General features: G+C 48.5%; 1 protein-coding gene across 2 annotated transcripts in view; it reads right to left on the bottom strand.

The window, feature by feature from the left end:
* Positions 1-13,781, bottom strand: part of Tef (TEF transcription factor, PAR bZIP family member) — a 22,952-nt gene extending 9,171 nt beyond the window's left edge. Inside the window, exons 1-2 of one of the 2 annotated variants that reach the window (XM_021216576.2) lie at positions 13,609-13,781; positions 1,052-1,369 (exon numbers count right to left, since the gene is read on the bottom strand). In XM_021216576.2, coding sequence (XP_021072235.1) covers positions 1,052-1,369; positions 13,609-13,711 — 421 coding nt within the window. In that variant the 5' untranslated portion in view covers positions 13,712-13,781. Of the gene's footprint in view, positions 1-1,051; positions 1,370-4,563; positions 4,871-13,608 lie in introns of those variants that run through there. The other variant, XM_021216575.1, reaches the window with a different exon arrangement.
* Positions 13,782-21,426: the final 7,645 nt, after the last annotated feature.

Raw genomic sequence — 21,426 nt, 5'->3', positions numbered from 1 at the left:
GCACTTGGGAGGCAGAGGCAGGTGGATTTCTGAGTTCGAGGCCAGCCTGGTCTACAGAGTGAGTTCCAGGACAGCCAGGGCTACACAGAGAAAACCCTGTCTCAAAAAACTAAAAATAAATAAATAAATAAATAAATAAATCTAAAAGAATATTTCAAATATATAGTAAAATGCTCTACCAGTGATATACACTCCAACTTCTTACTTTCTATATTTGATTTGAAAAATTTCCCTTTTGAAAAGTTAAACAGAAACATACCACGAGAACTTTGTGGTGTGGGTCCCAGAGGATGCCTGCCATCCTGTCTCGAAGGCTACAGAAACTCTGCATGGCTTCTGAACAGGAAGTCAAACCTTCCCCAGTGCGTTTATGTTCAGATATGAAAGCAAATAAACCAAAACCAAAACCAACCAACCAAACAAACAAAACAAAAAAACAACCCCCAAGTCAAAACAGTCTTTAGATCCTGAAGGATTTTTGTTTTTGTTTTGTTTTAAAGCAGTGGGAATATCATTTGTGCTAGTGCCTGAGTAGTACCTGCCTATGCAGATGAGCGTCTTGGGTTCAAATGCTATGACAATACCTTTCAGCTGGGTGACTTGGGCAAATTTCTTCTCTGTGCCTCAGTGTCCTCATCTAATCTTGTAAGATTGTACTGATGACTTTTTGTTAAAGCTGGAAATAGACTAAGTCCGAAGTAAATGTTAGCACATACAGTCAGAATGACAGTAACAGTGCTGTTTAGTAGTGTTGCCTAAACCTCCCAAGAATCTGTGGCCAAAATACAGCATCAAATGCATAATAGGATGTCTCCAGCAGGGCTGCAGCCTGGGGACTCACTCCAGCATGCTCAGCAGTGCCCACCAGAGGAAGGCTGCTGCCATGGTGACTGTTTTATCCCCAGAGTGGGTAACAGAGGGTTCCTCCAGTCTGCAGCCCATCAGGACCTGCTTCAGAAAAGGGGCACACAAGAGAGTGGACAGCGGGACTCAGTTGGAAGTGGGCTCCTTAGCTGAGACAGGTGGGCCTTCCCAGAGGCCTGTCACCAACCTGTGCTGGACACGGTTTCCGAGGGCTGAAAGATGGCAGTAGAGGAAGATGGTGGAGATGCCGTGGAAGAGCTGGCAGACTCCTTTCCTTCAAGCTCTGCCACGGGCAGCAGCAGGTTCTGGGCCAGGTGGGTGGGGCTAGCAGGGATGCCATTCTCCAGCAGAAACTCATCCAGGTCCATGTACTCCAGGTGGAAGGACTCGCCATCGTAGGGGATGGTCTTGTCCCAGATGGGTGGCATGAGGGAGGCAGAGACCGCCATGGTACTGGCTGCTGCTGACTCGTCTTCCTCCAGCTTTTCCTTCCCCTTTTCCTTATCTGCAAACAAAATCTATGATGAGACACCACACAAGAGAGTAACTCATCCCCTGATGGGGACAGTGAGCCTTGGAGAAGACCCATCTTTCTCAGAGGCCTGTTTCCATCCAAACCCTACATATACATTTCAAGAGCGCATCCTGTCTTCTCACTGTACCCTTATGAACTAGGCAGGCTGGTCTCCTTAGGGAATGGTACTACATTCTCTTCTGTGTCTGGACTTTGTGAAATTCTAGCTGCATGTTCTGAGGCATGAGGTGGTCCCAGAGTTAATACAAAATAGACTGTGGGCAGGCATCTACAGGAGAGGCTAGGAGGAAGGAAGTAGTGCTTCTGACCTTTACTGATATCTTAGTATGGAAAGAGCTGAGATCCTCAAGCCAATAACTTCTAGGTTCCCCTGTCCTTTCCCCTGCAGTTAGGTTTCTCCATAGCAACCCAGGGCTGCTACCCACTAGCTGTGGGACATGTGACCAGATCCGTGTTACTTAACCTGAGTCTTGATATGTTTCACTGTTACCTATTTTGTGAAGAACAGAGACAGCAAGTGAAAATGACTATTACCAAGTACATGGTACACAGTACACATTCTTTATTGCTATGAGCTCACTGAGGGCACGGACTGTGTTGGATTCAGTTCCAGATTTCAGGGGCCAACACAGAGGCTAAGCAATGGCTGTGGGAACCGGTGCAATGCCTGGAGAATGCTGGACTTTCAAACAGATTGGCTTCAGGTGACTGCAATGAGAGGCTCTGGAGCTCTTCTCAGAGCAACCAGTTCAGAAGGCTTTCTCCCTGAATAAGCAGAAAAGACTGGAGGCAGGTTTCCTGGGAGGATGGAGAAGGGAGGAGCTGAAGAAGAAAGACTGTTTCTATTCAAAGCAAAGCTAATCAATTAGTGAAGATCAAATCCCCCATGTCTTAGTCAAAAGGTTATGTGCATGGATAGCCAAGAGGGTGATTAAGAAAAAAAAATACAGAGAAATGTGACAAGACGGGAAGGAAATCAGAGTGAGAAGGAGGCTCAGCAAAGAAGTGGGAGATAATCATGACACGTTCATAATAGGCTTTCAAAATTGAAGGAGACAACTTTGAACTCTGGATTTAGAAGTAAAGAAAGAGAGACATCAAATATTATTATGTTGGAGGAAAACCAGCCATGCTTGGGTCCCAAGAGCAGACAGCCAAAAGGGAGCCATTAGTCTAATAACAATGACCAGACCCCATGAGGTGGAGGGTTCTCACAAGCACAACTTGCTCATAGCTTGTAATATGATTTAACATCAATTCTTATGGCTGCCTTTTTAATTTAATTTTTTAAAACCAGGCTTTGATTTAAAAACAACTAGGAAGCAACAAAACTCCCAGCCTGTGGGCCAGATGGCCTCCCTGCCCGTCTCTCTGAGTCCATATTCTGTTCAGAAACAACTGGACCAGTCGGGTGGGGTCACTTGGGATCAAAAGAGGTAACAAAAGAAAAGAGATTAAAAAGCAGCTTGTCAGAAGGGCAAGCAACAGGAAGTTCCTCATTTTGCCTGACCAAAGCAATTAAAACATTTTTTTTCTGATTTTCTAAGATAGGGTCATGAAATCCGGGGTGACTTCAAACTTGATGTGCATCAGAGGATGACCTTGAACTAGTGGTCCCCCTGCCTCTACCTCTCCAGTGCTGATTGTAAACAAGCACCACCACAATCAGTCAGGCTATCTTAATTCAGTGTTCGTAAGGTCAAGTTTTAAATTAATTTCAAAAGGTAAATGACTGACGTGTCCAGGACTTAAATCACAGGGACTGACACCAGTGGTTTGTCACTTTCATACAACAGAAAGAACACCAAACCAAGAGCCAGAAGGCCCACCCATGTGACCTTGAGAAACCATCTATGCCTCTCAGGAGTCTCAACTTTCCTCACCTACAAGTGGAGAGATAATAACCCAAACAAGATAAGACTTTGTCAAAATGCTTTGTGAGTGTGTGCAAATGCAAGGCAAAACCCCTGTATGGCCTGCTCCTCTCTGGTAAGCTTAAGCAAGAGCTGCCAGATGTGAGCACCAGCCCTTGCAGTTTGTCTTACAGTCAGATCTGGATCGAGTCATCACCTTCATACAAACAAAAGGGTTTGTGCACACAAGGTCCTGAGGCAGGAGGAGAGAATCTAGCCTCACCTGATGAGCAGAAGCTATTTATAACGTAACAGTGACAACCAAAAGCACAGTAGCCCCGGAACACACCCAAGGAAAGAAAATTGGCATTTTAGAAAGGGAAATGAGATCCCTGGTTCAGGCAATCCACAAAAAGCCAAGTCCTTCCCAGATACCCTAATTAAGCTGAGCTCTTGAAAATCTGAAGACCTCAGACTAAAAACCCCACAATAGGTGGCAGTCCTGCTGCTCTCCCAGGCCAAATACCCAGGCCAAGTCTGCTTTTCACACCAGGCCCCAGGGACCCTTGTGGCCTGGGCAATTCGATGAAGCCCAGTCCTGCTATTGTGATTCCCAACAATCAACCAGGAGAAGGACCTGAGTGGCCACATTCTAACCCTCATCACAGCCCTACTTTGCCCAGCCTTCATTCCCTTAATTTTTTTATTTTTTATTTTTTAACCAGGCTTTGATTTAAAAACAATTGGGAGACACTATCGACCCTCATTTCAAATTGTCTCCTCCATTTGCACCTCCCAGGGATGCATTTCCAGTAAAGCACCACAGTTGACCTGCTTGCTCACTGTCCTCCTCCAGGACAGACCAAAGACATACAAAGGCTATCTGCTATTCTGATCAGGGCCTCTCAAACTTTGGTGGTGAACTCTGCACCCACGAGGGTGCAGTGGGGTGCTTCTTAAAATACACCCTCTGTCTCAAGATCCGCAGACTAGGTGAGGCCCAGGAACCTGCATTTGGAGGCAAGCAGCATCCTAGGGATTTGGATGCAGGCGGCCCCGCTGGAGCCCCCTCTAAGTGGCTGCTTCCTTGCAAAGTTCTGTTGACCTGTCCTTTCCAGCTCATCCCCTTGACTTTCTCTCTGGGCTAGAGGCCTAGTCCAGCAGGGTCCTAGTCACCCCGGGGCCCGCATAACACCAGTCCACTGGACCGCTTCACCCTGACCTCTGACCGGGCCCGCCCCGCCCCCACAAGGCCCCGCCTTTACAGAAACCCCGCCCCCAGACACGAGCGAGCCGCCCCCCCCCCCTCACCGAGGCGCGTCTCGCGCGGGGGGTTCTCCATCAGCTTCTTCAGGACCAGAGGGAAGGAGCCCGACAGGCCCCGTTCTCCAGCTGCACGCCCCGGGCCGGGCCCCGCCTGAGGCTCCACAGGCGGCTTCTTCCCGCCGCCCGTGTCGGACATCGTGCCCTGCGCCCCGCTCGTGCGCCTCGCCTCCCCCGCCCGCACCCCGAGACGGGCCGGAGCGGCTCGACCCGCCGCAGCTGCTGACACGGGCAGCACTGCGCAGACGCGCTACTGCACCCCCGCCTCTCTCCATCCGCACCCCTCCCGCGGACTGGTTCCGTCTCATTCATTATTCATGAGGCCAGGCCAGCGGTCCCGGAGCGTGGCTTCCGATTGGTGCGTGCTGCGTAAGGGCGGGCACAGCTCTTCAGGCTAGGATTGGCTGTGGGAACCAAACGATGTAGACACGTGCTGGGCCAGGTGAGGAGTATCGCTCCGCCTGCCCGGGAGCGGCGGGGCTTTCTGCGGAGCACCCCTGTTCTTTTTGGTCAGTCGCGTCCCTTTCGCCACCACTTTCCTGACTACAGGTTTCCTCCCAGCTCATCGCAACCCCCTTTTCCTCCTTCCCTCAGAGAAGCCACCTCAGAGGAAGGCGGAGCTGGGCGCGACGGCCCAGCCCCGAGGGTCACGTGGAGCGGCAGCAGCGCCTCGGCTCGCGGGGCGGGGCAGTGAGGGAAAGGCTCGCGGCAGCCAATGGGACAAGGGGGCGGGGCCGACGCGATTGCACGAGGCTCTGCACGTGCGGCTGCGGCGCGGAGGGGCGGGGCGGGGCGGAGAGGGGCGGGGCTGGCTCTGGCCAAGGCCTGGCCGGGGGCTGGCCTGTTGTGTTGTTTGGCGGACTCTGCCCGGGTTAAGGGGACTGGGACGTGGGTGCCCAGCCAGCGCTCCTCCCACGCTCCGCGCGAGGTTAGCGGAGGGCGGGCGGGTCCTAAGCTCTGCTGCTCGAGCGGGTGTCAGGTTGCCCTCTGATTTAGGGATTGGGAGCGGGCGTGGTTGCAGAATAAACACTAGTACGGAGAGCGCATTCTTGAAACCTATCCACGAACCAGGGTCGGGACAGACTTCCGTACTACTCGCTGCTCGCTTGTGACCTTGGGAATTATCCAATTGCCCCACTGGAGCCCATTTCCTCAGTCTTAAAAATTCAACATTGAACTAGAGTCAAAAGCAAAACAAAACATAGTTCCTCGGTTCCTTAGGAAACCTGTGAGCCCTGGAAGGGTGTGCAAACCTTCAAGATGGCTCGCAGAACTTTGTACCTCTTTGCAGTACAAGTCATACTGGGCTTCAAGCCCAGACAATACTAGACGCTCAGGGATTAAGTTCCCAAAGGGGCAGGGACTCTTGGCTTGTTTATACTCTGTCCCTCCCATGGCTCCCTGCCTCCGAAGGAGGAGCTGAGTCTGGCAGAAAGGCAGCCTGTGGTTCATGTGGTAGGTAGAGAACACCACAACAGACAGCTAGAAGCGCATGGAATCAGAATTGTGTTAGGACCTGAGGAAAAAGAAATTTAGCTGAGTAAGCCCAAAGGAAGAGACTTAAAGGACGTTGGGTAGCCTTAGGAATAGAGTGATGGACTGTGAATCCAAAAATACAAGTTTTTGTGATGTTGATCATTTTCTGAACCCGAATCCTCCAGCCCATTGTTTCATTTCTCCATACTGTTGTTCTTTTTGTCAAATGGGAAGAAAGCAGGATTTAGCCTACGGTGTTCCCATGCAAATATCTTTCCTAATTTAATCAAAATTGATGGATATAAATCCAGTGTGGGAAAAGGAAACTGCACAGAAAACCCAGGCGTTGCATTGCAGAACTGTTAGGAGGAATTTTGTGTATCTAGGATATCTTTAGGAGAAACTGACCTAGAGATTTTTAGAAGTAAATCTGAAAGAGCAACTCCAAGAAAATGAAGCAACATATGAAACTCTAAAAAAAAAAAAAAAAAAAAAAAAACCTGGGTGAGCAAGATGGCTCATGGGGTAAAGGTGATTGCTGCCAAGTCTGACAACCAGAGTTCAATCTCTGGGTACCATGTGATGACAGGAGGGACTAAATCAAAAATTGTCTTCAGACCACCATGAGTACAGTAATTCCTCTTGCGCACACAAACGGAACATAATATTTTTTAAAAGTAGAAATCTCCACGTGGTTTGGTTCTAGAGGAACTGGCTAGACTAGATTGAAATGTAGATTTTCATGGCTAAGTCTTACACTGTTGAGAAGGGGAACAATTCCTAGTGTGGCAGGGGAGGATTGATAAGGTAAGAGTGCATCTTGCCTGTCTATAAGGAAGATGACACATGTGGAGAAGTGAAGACTCCCACTCCTGCTCTTACTTTGTCTTCATCTCCTTCCCCCTCTTTCCCCTCATCCTTACCCCCCGCCTCTCTTTTGAGCAATAGCTACCCACAAATGGATGATGGATCACCAACCTGGAGCAGCTTACCTAAGCAAGTGACTAGGATGCAGGAAGGTAACAGGCCTAGGCTTCAGAAACTGATGTAGCTTTGAGTCTCTTGTCTAGGGACACTTGAGTTTCCCCTGGATCATCAGAAGGTGGGTGTTCCTGAAGGAGCTCGACAGGCATATTCCCTCTAGTGCTTCTTTGCAAACAGTGGGGGATTGCAGCAATCAACACCATCCTGAAGGCAGGAACATTACTTTCTCTTCTTTCTCCAACTGAACCCAAGAACCCCAGCTGCCTTTTCTGCTGTTGTCTCCTGTCATTGCTATGGTGACAACTGTGACCTTGCATCTTCTCAGAGTAGAGGAGTAAGTGCTATGAGAAGTAGTGTGCTAATTGCCATAGTGTGAAAGCCCTGTAAAGAAATAGACTCCCGTACAGGAACATGCTACTACTTGGTTAAACGTAAGAAGTATGTGGCAGCTGGGTGTGGTGGTGCACTTTTAATCCCAGCACTTGGGAGGCAGAGGCAGAGGCAGGTAGATCTCTATGTGTTCCAGGCCAGTCTGGTCTACAGAGTGAGTTCCAGGACAACCAAGTCTACATAGTGAGACCCTGTCTTTAAAAGAAAAGTAGGATGTGGCAGCACACTATTTTGTATCAATAAATTTTTTGAGTTTTTTGTTTGATTGAGATAGGGTCTCATGGATCCCAGGTTGGTTTTGAACTTGATATGTAGTTGAGGATGGCTTTGAATGTATGTCCTTCTGCCAGCACCAGTTTATGGAGTTCAGGAGATCAAAACCAGGCTCTGTGTGTGCTAGGCATGCAGTCTACTAACTGAGGTACATCCCCAGCCTCTAATAATAGCTTTGAATTCATTAATCACTTACTTATTTGGTGCTATTTAGTGCTTGCATATGTGTGCACACACATGTCATAGGAAACGTTTAGGGCTAGAGAATATCACTTGGAAGTCTGTTCTCCTTTTTCCATGGTTCCAAGGAGTTAAACTTAGATTGCCAAGGATGGTGGCAAATGCTTTGTCCCACTGAGACATCTTGCTAGTCAGTTACAGTGAGTTTGTTTTTGTTTTTAGTGAGGGTGGGTTTGAGACAGAATCTCACTGTGTAGCTCTGCACTGGCCTGGGATTCACTATTTGTAGACCAGGCTATCCTTAGACTCACAAAGATCCACCTACCTCTGCCTCTCAAGTGCTGGGATTAAAGGCATTGCCATGCCAGGCCAATTATAGTTTTTCAGTACAATGCCTGCCTCAGGATGTCTGGAGCAGCTGGGACTCAGGCCTTGAGAGAAGACCTGAGGAGACCTTCCTCTCAGCCAGTGACCTGCTTATAGCACTGTGCAAATGGCTTCTGAGCCTCACTCATTTTCCTCTAGGAAGCAGATGGAGAATGGTCCTGAATAGAGGGCTGTGGAGATTATCTGTGATAAGCACTGGCAGGTACCCACCTACGTAATATCTGAGATGGATGGGTGGGCATCCACCCAGCCTCTTCCTTCCATTCAAGATGTGTTGGTTCAGGAGTTGTTTTGTGTATGATGATAAGGATAGGTTATAGAGTCTAAACCAGAGCCAGAATGGGGTGAGAAATATTATTTACCAGAACAGGAAGGGTTTTAGGTTCTGTTCTTTTTAGCCAGAAACCTGCTGATCAACCCAAATTAGATCATCTATTGAATGAAGTATATGCTGAGCAAGTGATTTTCATTAGCCTGGACCCCACAGTGATCTTGACCACTTAGCATCTAGAAGGACTGACAGTAGTACAGGATCCTGGGATGCGCAAAAGCAGGCCGATGTTAAGGCTTCTACTGAGTTCTAGAAAGACGCTTGGTTTCCCAATACTAAAGGCTGGCAAGTACAATGCTTTGTTCAGAGTAGCAATAAATACTTGTTGGCTTGCTTTCTCTGTTTGGTGTTGGTAAGAAGGTTAAAACTTTTTAGAGCCAAGTCTTATACATTTAAAGTGTTATTAATATGAACTAGCAGTCATGTGTTTGATTTACGGTGGAATCTGGAAGAACGAGCACTAGCCATTCTTTGGCAAGTCCTCAGCACCAGCCTTGCCAGCATCTAACTCTCATTTGTAGCCCACATACCTGTGGCTGGGAAACAGTGGCTCTGTGCTTTGTACTTTGGTCTGAATGTGTTCTAGGGTAGAAGTGGTGGGTGGGGCCTCTCCCTTCAGTACTCTCAAGAGTCTGCCCCAACAGTACCATGACTATGGAGAACAACCTTCCCCCACCACAGGTGGCCTGGGCAGTGTTTAACACCACCTGACAGCTTGGTCTCCCAGGCTGAAGTTCTGTTGGTGATACTGAAATAGGTGCAGGCTATAGGGCCCAACTACTGAAGTCTTATCCCTGGGATCTTTGCAACCACACTGTATGCACACTCTTCACCATGGATCACCTTCTGTAGCACCAATGGCCTTTTGTTCTGCAGACAAGGGGAAGGGCCTTTGAGGTACTTTCCCTACACCCTGAAAGTTCTTCATATAGTTAGCTCTGCCTCACTTTCTAGGTTTTAGCTTAGTTGTCTCCCATAGAAAGGCCAGCTGGACTAATAATTGCTTTCTTTCCTCACTGAGTTGCCAGTTCTAGTTAAGCAAGGACAGTGTTTCTTTCATCCACGCCTGAGCCACAAGCATAGCAAATGCTCACTAGGCTATAATGAATAACTAGATGAGCAAGAAATACCACATGGTTTCAGAGACCAGGGAATTCCATGGATAGCCATGAGCCTGGAAGCAGGAGCTGGGTGATCTCATTGACAAGTATGTGGCCCTCCCATTCTGGATCATCAGTGTTCTCATTGTAAAATGGAAAACCAGACTCCCTTGCAATGATGCTGCACATAGTGATGTAGCTATGGTTGGCTGAGAGACTCAGGTCATTTCCTTCAGGAGCCTTACTTGGGATCTGGCCAGATACAAAGCCACCTGGAAGGGATGCCTCTTGACACTGCCATCAATGTCTGGCACTTGATGAAGATGAATTTTTCATGTTTCTGATGGGGTTAGGGTGTGACAGAGACCAAAGTCCTGGCCTAAGGTAGAAGGAAAGGACAGGGCCATCCTACCTATCTGCCGAGGTAGCCAAGCGCTCTGAGTTCATCTCTCACTAAAAGAATGGAGGAGATACACCATTTAGCAGGCTGAAATGAGGAGTGAATTATGCAATATATCCAGTTTATAGAAGGCCCTGTGTCATTTCCTTCCTCCTGAGCAAGCACCATGCTTTCTCTGTTTTTCCAGGCTGTGTGAGTCCTCGTACAGGCCTTATAAGACCAAGTTTGGGTCAACCCAGGTTGCATGGAGACCACCCTCTGCCTCTTTACTTCGGTTCACCAAGAGGACTGGAGTGAGCCCCTTCCCCTCTCCCCTTTTGTTGTAGCCCAGCAAATAACCATAAGATTCTGCCTATTGTACTATAGCAGAGTTGTTTGGTTTGGTGCAGGGTTGATGGAATCATGCCCCAGCAGTCTCACCATGCACTTCCAAGGAAACAATCTCATAACAGCCAGTTCTTTAAAGGGAGGTGAACATAAGGAAATGAGGGTCAAGTTGCCAATGTAAGCAGGAAGGAAACAAGGGTCAGATTATAGGTAGAAAGAGTGGAAACCAAGCCACACTGTTCTCGACCTTTGACCGAGAGCCACATGGTATGTCACAGTTGAAAACACTTCCATGTAGGACAGCTCATTTAGTCTTGGCAAGGAGCCAGCAGCATAGGCATTCCTCATCCTCCTTAAAAAGACTAGACCACTCATTGGGCAGCAGAATCAGAGATCACATCCTGACCTGATGTTAATTAAGGCTTCGCTTCTTATGGCCTTGTCCAGAAGTGCCCCTTCTTGCCAAGTTTGACTTTAAAGCATGTCAGGCTCCTGTAAGTGGAGGCCTGGATAAGTGGAGAAGACAGAAAGGTAGATAGGGTGCCACTGAGCACAGTCAAGACCCCGAGAATAAGAGAAGTAGACGTCAAGATCTTTCAAGAAGCTGAAGAACAAAGCAGGAGATGGGGTGAGCACTGAGAGCGAGTCCTTGGGGAGAGTGCAAGAGCAGAGACAGGAAGTCTGAGTCTTATAGGCTCAGAGACAGAGGTGAGACACTGAGTCAGAGACTACAAAATGGTACAGGGAAGCTGGTTGAATTGTGGTTCAGAGTAAGGGCCACCAGGAAACCAAGGGAGTCTCAAGTCTGGTCAGTACCAATCAGGAATCTACTTGGGGACCAGAGAGAGGCAGAAGTTTGTGTAGGCTGCAGCAGGCCCTGGAGCAGCCAGAGGAGCTCCATGTGGATCCTGGGAAGTGTCTTTGAACTAGAAAATAGAGCGCACAGCAGTAGGAGAGCATTCTTGGGGGCACACCTGGAATTTCTCACACTCTGCATTGCTCTCTTCTGAAATTCTTTCCCGCTGGAACTTAGCTACACCCAGCATGTGACTTGGCTGTGCTGCAGAATATCTGGGCTAGGGGAAGAAAAGGGAAAGTAAGGATTCTGCAGAACCTTCCAGGAGAAACCCACCTCTTACATGGAGGCAAAGGCAGAGTGGTGGGAAATGGGCAGGAAAAAAAAAACACAACAGGAACTTGTACTTGACAGAGTACTGCTGAGTCTTCTGGCTCAATGTGGTGGTGTGCACTCGCTCAGGCAGACATTTAAGTGCTTTGGGAGGTCTGGGAGCTTTGGGGAGGAGTGACTGTAGGTAGGGAGTAGTAATATGAGTGGAGGCTTTGTGACATAGTTGGCTCCTTCACCACTTTCCCCTCAAATTTTTTCCAAGTTAGCCACAGCTGCTGTCAGTCTTGCGGGATGGCTTATTCTGATTTTCAATGAAGTGCCACATGGAGTGACAGGCTGTCCAAGACTCAGGCCTAAGACCCAGCTATACTGGGCTAACTAATCCTCAGGCAGAGGATTACCCAGTATTGGCAAAGCTCTGCCTGAAACCTTGGGCAACTCCCCTAAGTGCTGGGCCCTAGCTGCCCTCCTATGAGGGATGGGGAATTTTAGCTTTCACAGGGCTCTGCACACCATCTAGGAGCCAGTGACCAGTAGTTGCTACCACATTTCAAAGCATTATTAGTCTCATGTACAGAGCAGTGCTCCAAGTCAACCCCTTTGCATCTGGAACTGACCATGTCTGCGATGCAGCAGGCATCTTGGGAAAGCCGGGTGGGGTCATGAGGATGCTGCATCATCTTCCCTAGTACCTGCAGGACTAGAACGGCTCTACTTTACATTGTGGAGACTCTGCCACCCAGAGATGTCAGAAAGCTCTCTGTGGCCTGTTTGTGGGTATGGACCCTAGCTGAGGCTCATCTATTTGTCAGGGATGTAGAAGTGGGCTTCTCCTGCTGAGCAGCTGACTTCCTTTGTGCTATTAGACACAGGAACACCAGGAGGGCATGTAAATACCTCAGTATTAGAAGCCACAGACTGTGGTCAAAAGGGACCGGGTCCAAAGATCCATAAAAGGCCTTGGAGGACCCTGCCATGAGCTTTGGGGAAACCCACTACCTCAGACAACATTTCCCAGGATCAAATCCTGCTGTCCTGCCTTCCCAGATCTAACAAAATTAAGCCCATTCCTGGCTCTAGAAGCTGGAAGGAATGCAGGGGCTGTCCTTTTGGCTCTTAAGTTTGGAGAGCCTTGCAGGAAGAAGTCTGGTGGGGAGGGGTGGGGGTGGGGGTGGGGGCACTGTGATGATGAGATACATCAGATGCCAGAACAGAATGAGGCAGATGCCTGAAAAGGGTCCCAAAAGAACACCCTGACCTCCTATCAGCCCTGGTAGCACAGACAGGTGGTCTCCAAAAGCAATGTGGCCGGACTGGTGCACAGCGCTCTAGACAGCAAAGCTTGTGCTTAGCATTCAAAGGCCTGGGTTCGATCCCCAGTACAGCAGGAAAGTTTTTGATAAAGGTAGTAAGAACTGGTTGAGCCTGAGAGATTTGGCGACATAAATATCAGGAGAGAGTACCCTAAATTAGTTCCCCAACTCCCCAAAGCACTTAACTTTTCCAGGAAAGACTTGTACCTGGTACTGGCTTCCCAAGTCGCCCCCTCCACACCCTCTGCCACTCACTCTGCTCTTCTGCTTGTCCCTAGCCCTGGGGTTGCCTGTGGTATCCTAGGAACGTGGCGCTTGTGGTCCTGTTACATAACCAGCTTCTATCCCATCCATGAGTTCAGCCCTCCAGCAGCGAGCAAGTGGTGAGCAGAAAGCCTCCTCTCCAGATACAGCGGCTGCCCAAATCCACGGGCTCTGCCACTCCTCTGCTCACCCCAACGTGCAGAGGGAGGGAGCTTAAGAAGCAATCAGCTTCCAGTTGGACTCCTTCAGGCACTGTAGTCCATCCTTGCCCCACGTGAGCACAGCACCTGTCAGTAGCTGCACGCTGGCCCTGGCACCCAAAGCCAGCAGGCACAGGGGCAGCCCAAGAGTTGGTGTGGTACCCACATACATTCTGGGGTCCTTCTCTGCATTGCAGCCCTTCTGCCCATCTTGCTACTGTCCCTGTGCCTGCTTCCATCCCCTAGGTACCTTGCCAGTATAGACCACTGTGTTCCTACCTGCTTTCTTCTCTGACCAAGGCAAAGAATGCTCCAGCAGGGACTTGAGGACCTCAGGCATGTCCATGGCAGGGGCCACTCCAATCTGGTTGCAGCTCGACATGGCCCAGCAGGAGGTGCTTGCTCCGGAGTTTAGAAGCAGCTGGAGAGGCAGGGGCTGCTGGGGAGCCACAGGCTAGGGAGGCAGGCGGGGTGTGAGCCTGAGGCAGCCAATGGGCAGCCCCAGCCCAGCCCGCCTGTCCACCCCCAGCTCGGCCACCTGCCAGCTACGGCAGCAGCCAGGCCTTCCCTTCTCGCTGCTTGGCAGGGCGGACCTGGCCTTGTGCCAGCTGCAGCACGTGGAGCCACAGCGCCAATCCTCTGACAGAGAACCCGGCCTGTTATCTAACTTTGCAAAGGGAAGTTCTCCCCCAGTCTGGGAGCCATAACCAGGGCTGCCAGATGAGAACGGTGAGCAGAGCTCCACGCCCACAGCAAGTGAGCACAGGCACATACAGGGAGCTGAGGGGTGGGGGAGTCCTGGAGGCCCAGGCTCAGTGGAGAGCAGGGCACACTGCGCAAATCAACCTGGAGTGGAATCAGAGGGAGCTGGAAGAAAGAAGGGTGAAAGACTAGACCAGCATCTCAGGCAGCTGAGCACAAAAGACGCTGTAATAGCACCATGCATTCGGTTCATGTGAGAGCTTGCGAGTCCCAAGGGGTTGGGTATGTTTGAATGTATATGTGCCATGTGCATGAGCCTCGCAAGGTGTGTATGCGTTTATGTGGGGTGCATAGCTGGGGTGTCATACTATCTGTCCAACTTGAAGCTTGCTCTCCAAGTCTCTGGTCTCTCAGAAAGGGAAGAAGAAGAAATTAGGTCCCTAGGATGGTTGTTAAGGTGGGCACTACTGAAAAGGGACAGCCCTGCCAACTTGATTCATGCTTGGCCTGAGTGACAAACCTTGCTTTGCCCATCACTCAGGTTTAAGTGGCAGTGGCCACCTGCCATAAACTCCTCCTTTTTCCCACAGGTGCACTGTGATTCCCCAGGACATTGACTGTGGATGAGTGAAGTCACACACTCCCATGTCCTCAGCATTCCAAGAGTGGAGTCAGAGAGGTCAGACTTAGGCAGAGATGGCAGGCTGCAGAATTTAGAACAAGCCAGAAACTGATTCTGAGGCTCAGCTTCAAACTGAACACAGTAAGCTCCATCAGGCTTGCTTCTGCAGCTCAGACACCCTGGGGTGGATGATAAGCTCTTGGTTTTGTGTCCTGTGCCTGATCTCACAGAGATCCATGGCTGCTTTCCCAAATCACATCTTACACAGAGCTGGAAATGTTCCCCAATGTCTGCTGCCCCAGGTCTTTAGTGTATTCTTTAATTACCGTATTTCCCTCCTGAGTGATCCTCCCCAGATTAATGAAATTACATATTATATATTACATAACCCACAGCTCCAGAACTCATTCTGGAACCAGGCAGGCACTGAACTTGTGGCCTCTCAAATGGCCAGGGTGAGGTTTGTAGGACCAGGCTGGGCCAGGCTTCCTTTTTTTTCCCTCTCCCAATACAAGAAAAGGGCCTTGTGCATGCTGGGCAAGTACTCTAAGCCCTCAATTAAATTTCTTCTTTGTTTCATACACACATACATAATATACTTAAGCATATGCTTCCATTCCATTATCCTCTCCTATCCCCTATTGTCCCTTGTTGTTGTTGTCATTTTTAAAGGCTATGATAGTTATGGATATGTGTGTATATAATATATTACACATACACACAAATACATATATGTATATATTTTAATTGTGTCTAGAGAGTTGGCTCAGCAGTTAAGAGTACTTCTTGTTCTTGCAGAAGACCCAGGTTTAGTTTCCAGTAGCTACATGGTAGATACCTACCTGGCTAGCTCACAACCACTCTTACTACATTTCCATTTCTAGGTGATCCAACTCGCTTTCATGGTCCCTGCAGGCACCAGGCACACACATAGTGCACATACACACATGCAGGCAAACACTCATACACATGAAAATAAAATCTATTTTTAATAATTATTTTCATGTATTTATTTTGTGTGTGTGTGTATGTGTAGGTACATACACCATGGTATGCATGTGTAAGTCAGAGGACAGTTGCCAAGTTGACTCTCTCTTTCTACTTTGCTAAGTCCCTTGTGTAAAGCTTGGCAGCAAGTGCCTTTACCCCAAGCCAGATCACCAGCCATAGTCTTGAACTTTGATCCTCCTTCTGTGGCTTCCTGAGTGATGAGATTATAGGTGTGCATCACCATGCCTGGCTACTTCTCATTATAGCTTTTGTACATTTATTTGTGTGTTTATGAGTGTGTGGGAGCACTCACATGCCATGGTGCACATGTGGAGGTGAGAAGACAACCTCCTTGTACTGTGAATATCCATCCCAGGGATTAAACTGAGGTTGTCTGGTTAGCTGTAAATGCCTTAACCTGCTGAGCTCTCGTGTCTACTCTACTTTTAATTTCTGTATAGAAACCTCAGTACATGGATCAAAGCTCAGAACCTTGGGAAAGCTATACTTTAAAATTAGTTTCTTTCTTTTTTTTGTTTTTTGTTTTTTTGAGACAGGGTTTCTCTGTGTAGCCCTGGCTGTCCTGGAACTCACTCTGTAGACCAGGCTGGCCTCAAACTCAGAAATCTGCCTGCCTCTGCCTCCCAAGTGCTGGTTTTAAAGGTGTGCGCCACCACGCCTGGCTCTTCTTTATTTTCATTACGTGTATGTGTGATGTGGCAGCAGAGGCCAGAAGAGTGTTGACTGGCACTGGAGTTACAGGTAGCTGTGAGCTGCTCCATGTAGGTGCTGGGAATTGAACTTGAGTCCTCTACAAGAGCAGTGTGTTAGAGTTCTCTGGAAGAACAGAACTGATAGAACAGTATATATATGGGACTTATTCAAATAGCTTACAGGCTGGGATCTGAGTAGCTTAGCAATCAGTGGCTGTCTCATGACCAAAAAGCCAAGGATCTGGTATTCTGTCCTGAGAGACTGGATGTCTCAACAGTTTCAGTCTGATGCTGGAATCCTGAAGGGTTCCTAGAGATCTGCTGGTCTTCAGTCTACATTAGAATCCAGAAGAAGTGGGCTCTAATACAACTGAAGGGGTGCCTCAGCAATAGAGTAGTGAACTTACCAGCCCAAACAAGGGTAAGCAGGCAAAAAGCTACCAGAAGGTGTGGCCCAGATTTAGGGTGAGTCTCCCCACCTCAAATGATCCAGTCAGTAAAGTCTCTCACAGGGTGTCTATCAGCTTGCATTTGATTCCAGATGTAGTCAAGATTAGCCATCTCCCCAGCCCCTGCCAGGTCGTACTTCACAACATTTGTTTCCCTGATCCTTCTCCCTCATTCGTCTCATAATAAATTTAGGGTTTTTATTTAACCTTCCAGTGTTTCTTTTTGCAAATATGTACTAGTAAAATTTCAGTTACATTTTTTTGAACACTGTATGTTTCAGTCAGCAGAGGCCATCTGGTGATCACAAAGGGAACCCTCTCTTCTGTTCTCTGCCAGCAGGAGCCCTGGCCAGTCCCCCTTTGCCCTGTACCCGAGGTGAGAATGAGGTGGGAGCTGGAGTTCAGGCTTGAGTTGTACTGTGATTGCAAACTGAGGCTGATTCAGGCTGGGCTGGTACATTAACTTGTACAAAACTGGCTTAACAGAGAGATAGAAGCCAGGAATACCTTTAATCCCAGCACTTGGGAAGCAGAGGCCAGCCTGGTCTATGCAGCAGGTTCCAAGACAGCCATGATTACATACAAAGAATTTTTTTTCTTCAAGACAGGATTTCTCTGTGTAGCCCTAGCTGTCCTGGAGCTAGCTCTGTAGACCAGGCTGGCCTTGAACTCATAGAGATCTGCCTGCTTCTGCCTCCAGAGTATCAGGATCAAAGATGTTGTGCACCACTGCCCGCTGAGTGTCCCTATCTTAAAAAACAAAGAGGAAGATAGATTTGCACTAGCAAGCTTGTACTGCTTCCTTTGCTGTGGATATTCAGCAAGGGCCCTCACTAGATGATACTGAACCAGGTCATACTTCTTGAACTTGGAGGCTTCAGAACTGTGGGACAAGTTATGCTTCCATTCTTTATAAGTTATCTGGCCCCCGGCATCCCTGTCACAACAGGAGATAGATTAATGCCCCATGTTCGTGGCACCAGACTAGACCTTGCAAACATTTCAAAGCTAAACAACAGGTCTAGTGAAGCTGTATCTATGCTCAGTGCATGCTGACACCCTCTCTTTGTACTCAAGGGGTCCAGCTGGCAGTGTCACCAGTGATCAGACATGGTGGCTGGGGATAGGAGCAGCGGGGAGGAAGTGTGGCTAAGTATGTACCTGGAGACATTTGGAGAGGCCTTGGGCAGGGATTCAGATTGCCCACACGTTCAGGGTTTCTGGACTTAGAGGTCTAAAGCCCTCTGTAGATGGTCTAGGTCTATTAGTTTTTTGGTTGTGAGCCTAGCCTTTAACAGCTGAGCCATCTCTCCAGCCCGGTCTGTTAGTTTTTTAATCAGTGTGCTGACTCCATCCCTGTACTTTACCCTTCATTTTTCCTGACTTTGTCCTCGTTCACTAACAAGGTATTTTTATGGGACAACAGATACATCTATTCAGAGGCAAGCTGTGACCCCCCACCTGAAGGTCCTTCTCAGTAAGAACTTGGTTAAGAACTTTGATGGTCAGCCAGGCGTGGTGGCGCATGCCTTTAATCCCAGTACCTGGGAGGCAGAGGCTGGCAGATTTCTGAGTTCGAAGCTAGCCTGGTCTACAAAGTGAGTTCCAGGACAGCCAGTGCTATACAGAGAAACCCTGTCTCGAAAAACCAAAAAACCAAAAAAACAAAAAAAAAAAACAAAAAAAACAAAAAAAACCCAAAAAACAAAAAAACTTTGATGGTCAGCCGGGCATGGTGGCGCACACCTTTAATCCCAGCACTTGGGAGGCAGAGGCAGGTGGATATCTGAGTTTGAGGCGAGCCTGGCCTACAGAGTGAATTCCAGGAGCTACACAGAGAAACCCTGTCTCAAAAAACCAAGGGGGGGGGGAGAACTTTGATGGTCTTCTGTTATCCCCTTGGCCAGCAGGGTATATTTAACTTCCAGGCCCCAAAGCAATGTCAGAGCGGCCAAAATACAAACCTGCTCATGAGTCAGGTCCAGTTGCACAGGCTCCTCTTTCCTGAGTCGTGGGTGTTTTCCCAGAAGGCTGTACAGGCTGCCCTGGTTGAGAACTGTTAGATGTTTTGGCAGAACTCTCAAACATCTTCACTGGAGAGGCACATGGCTGCCTCCAGGTCCTTGGCACCTGTACCTGCCCTAAGGAGCAACCAGAGAGTGCAGGAGCTAGTGCCATGTCAGTGCGGTACCATGCAGGCCAAAGCTAGAAACAGACCCACATTCCATCAGGGCTACCACCCACTGCATGACTATCAGATACTCTGAACATCCAGTTACACTGCTACATGGAACTGCAGGTGTGAAATAAAATAAAAAGGGAAAATGCAGAATTGTAAGTGCTACTGATTGTGATGTAGAAATCAGGCTGCAGACTCTCTTCAGAAGTCTTGTATCCCTAGGATCTGCACAGGGTGGGTGCTCACTTGGGTAATGCTTCCTAATGTGAGCCAAACGAAGATCAGAAGAGAGTAAAGGGAATTTTAAATTGGGCTATCTTGGCTCCTTAGGTTTACTGAAGTCTTCTTACTCACTTTAATTTCCTGGGTTTAAGGAATGTCCCAGTGCAAGCTCATGCATGTGCCCTACAGCCCAAGAACAGGCTTGTGGGTTTGGTTTTGTTTTTCCAGACAGGGTTTCTCTATGTAGCTCTAGCTGTCCTGGCACTCACTCTATAGACCAGGCTGGCCTCTAACTCACTCTCTTCAGACACTCCAGAAGAGGGGGCATCGGATCCCATTACAGATGGTTGTGAGCCACCATGTGGTTGCTGGGAATTAAACTCAGGACCTTTGGAAGAACAGTCATGCTCTTAACCGCTGAGCCGTCTTCTCTCCAGCCCCTAAGTCTTCCTTTTTTAATCCCATCATTTGTTAGTTTGAGTTCCTCCTGTATACCTAGTTCAAATGACTCCTGTCTTCAGGGAATTCATAGGTCCAGGGCCTTTGCTCCCAGGCCATACTATCCTGCAGCTTAAAGCTAACTGGCAAGCAAGGCATGGTGGGTACTTATAACTAAGCACTCTGAGACAGGATGGCCCATGCAGGTTTGAGTCTAGCCTGCAAAGCAAATTCTAGGACAGTCGTGGCTACAAAACAGACAAAACAAACAAACAAACACCCCAAAACACTGTCTTGGGGGGGAAAAAATTCCCAGCCAGCCAGGGCTCTGTAAACCAACTACACTTCAGGAAATTTAAAAAGCACCGCTGTGAGATTAGATGTCCAGTCTTCTTTGAAAGTTGAGGACACTGTTGGGTGTGGTAACACAGGTCTCTAACCCCAGCATTCAGGAAAGGAGAGGCAGGGACAAACATTCAAAGCTGGTATCATCCACTGCTACATATTAAGACTTGTCCCAAAGAGTTTTTAAAAAGTTGACAACTCTTTCCTATATAACCTTGGGTCTCCCTAGGGCTCAGAGGATCAAGGTTGCAGTCTAGATCACACTGTGAAGCCTGGTGTGACCCCTTACCTTCCTGGACAGCCCATGCGCAAAAATGGCCCAGAATGTGGAGCGGCACATGATGGTAGAAGCAAGAGGCACGGGCAGTCCCACAGAAAGCTCTGTGCGCAGGCTGGCAGCTGGGAGGAAGCTGCCAGACAGAGCGTGCCTCCCTGGGCCACTTGTACTGAGCACAGCTTGTCCTTGCTTCGGAGGTGCTGCTGAGTTGGGTCAGCTGGGTCTCCATGTGTACACAGGGATACTGCCCCTCACCCCCTGGAATGTCTGCCCCAGGCACAGCCAGCTGGGGCTAGCTCTGTCCCAGGAGCCCTGGTCCCCTGAATCCATGCAGTAGTTGGGAGGAGCAGGAGTGACACCTGGGGGACAAGAGTCACAGTGCACACATATATTCTATAGAACAAAGGCTAAAAGAAGCAAATTTCTCTCATTTTATTTTAAGAAGGACAAAAATTGTTATTAAAACATCTACATTATTATCAAGATACTAGACCTTATGATATTTAATATTAAAGTGTGGTATTCTTAAATTTTAATACAGACATTTTTAAAGGACCATTAGATTGATTACTGCCCAGCTGAGAAATGCAGCATCCCTCCCACTACCCTCACTCCATGTCTACTGTGCAATCTTGTTCTTGCTCTTAGGCCCCGCTTCAACCCTGAGCCTTCCAACCAGGGGCCCTATAAGGGGTCACATCTGATTAACTATAGTCATCATTTAAGATGTTATGTTGTCCCCCACCCCAGGTCATCCCTATCGTTCTTCTCTTCCATGTTGGGGGACACAGGTCTAGAATGTAAAGGAGCCCAGATCTCAGGGACCCCTGGACAGACGAACAGCAGAAAAACCCTGGATTCATCCTCCTCTGGTGGGAAACAAACACTAAATTACTTCCTTTTCCTGAGCACACTGGTATTCCATGATGGTGTTCTAGACATGGATCTGTGGGAAACTAGCAGTCAGAGCAGGTGAGGGCCACCCTGCCCTTTCTGCCCCAGTCATCTGAACCAGGGCTCCGGTCTCAATGCCCTAAACAACCAGATGACCCCATAAGCACTGAAAATTCACAAGGATGTCTGCATTTTTTTTTTTTTGTGCCAAATTCCTTATCTTTAGCTCTCAACAGAAGAGATTCCTTGGATACCACACACATATA

The sequence above is a fragment of the Mus pahari genome, chromosome 17 (genome assembly GCF_900095145.1).
Source record: "Mus pahari chromosome 17, PAHARI_EIJ_v1.1, whole genome shotgun sequence".
Lineage (NCBI taxonomy): Eukaryota > Metazoa > Chordata > Mammalia > Rodentia > Muridae > Mus > Mus pahari.
The sequence above is the reverse complement of the archived record's forward strand: the minus strand, read 5'-3'. Positions and strand labels throughout refer to the sequence as shown.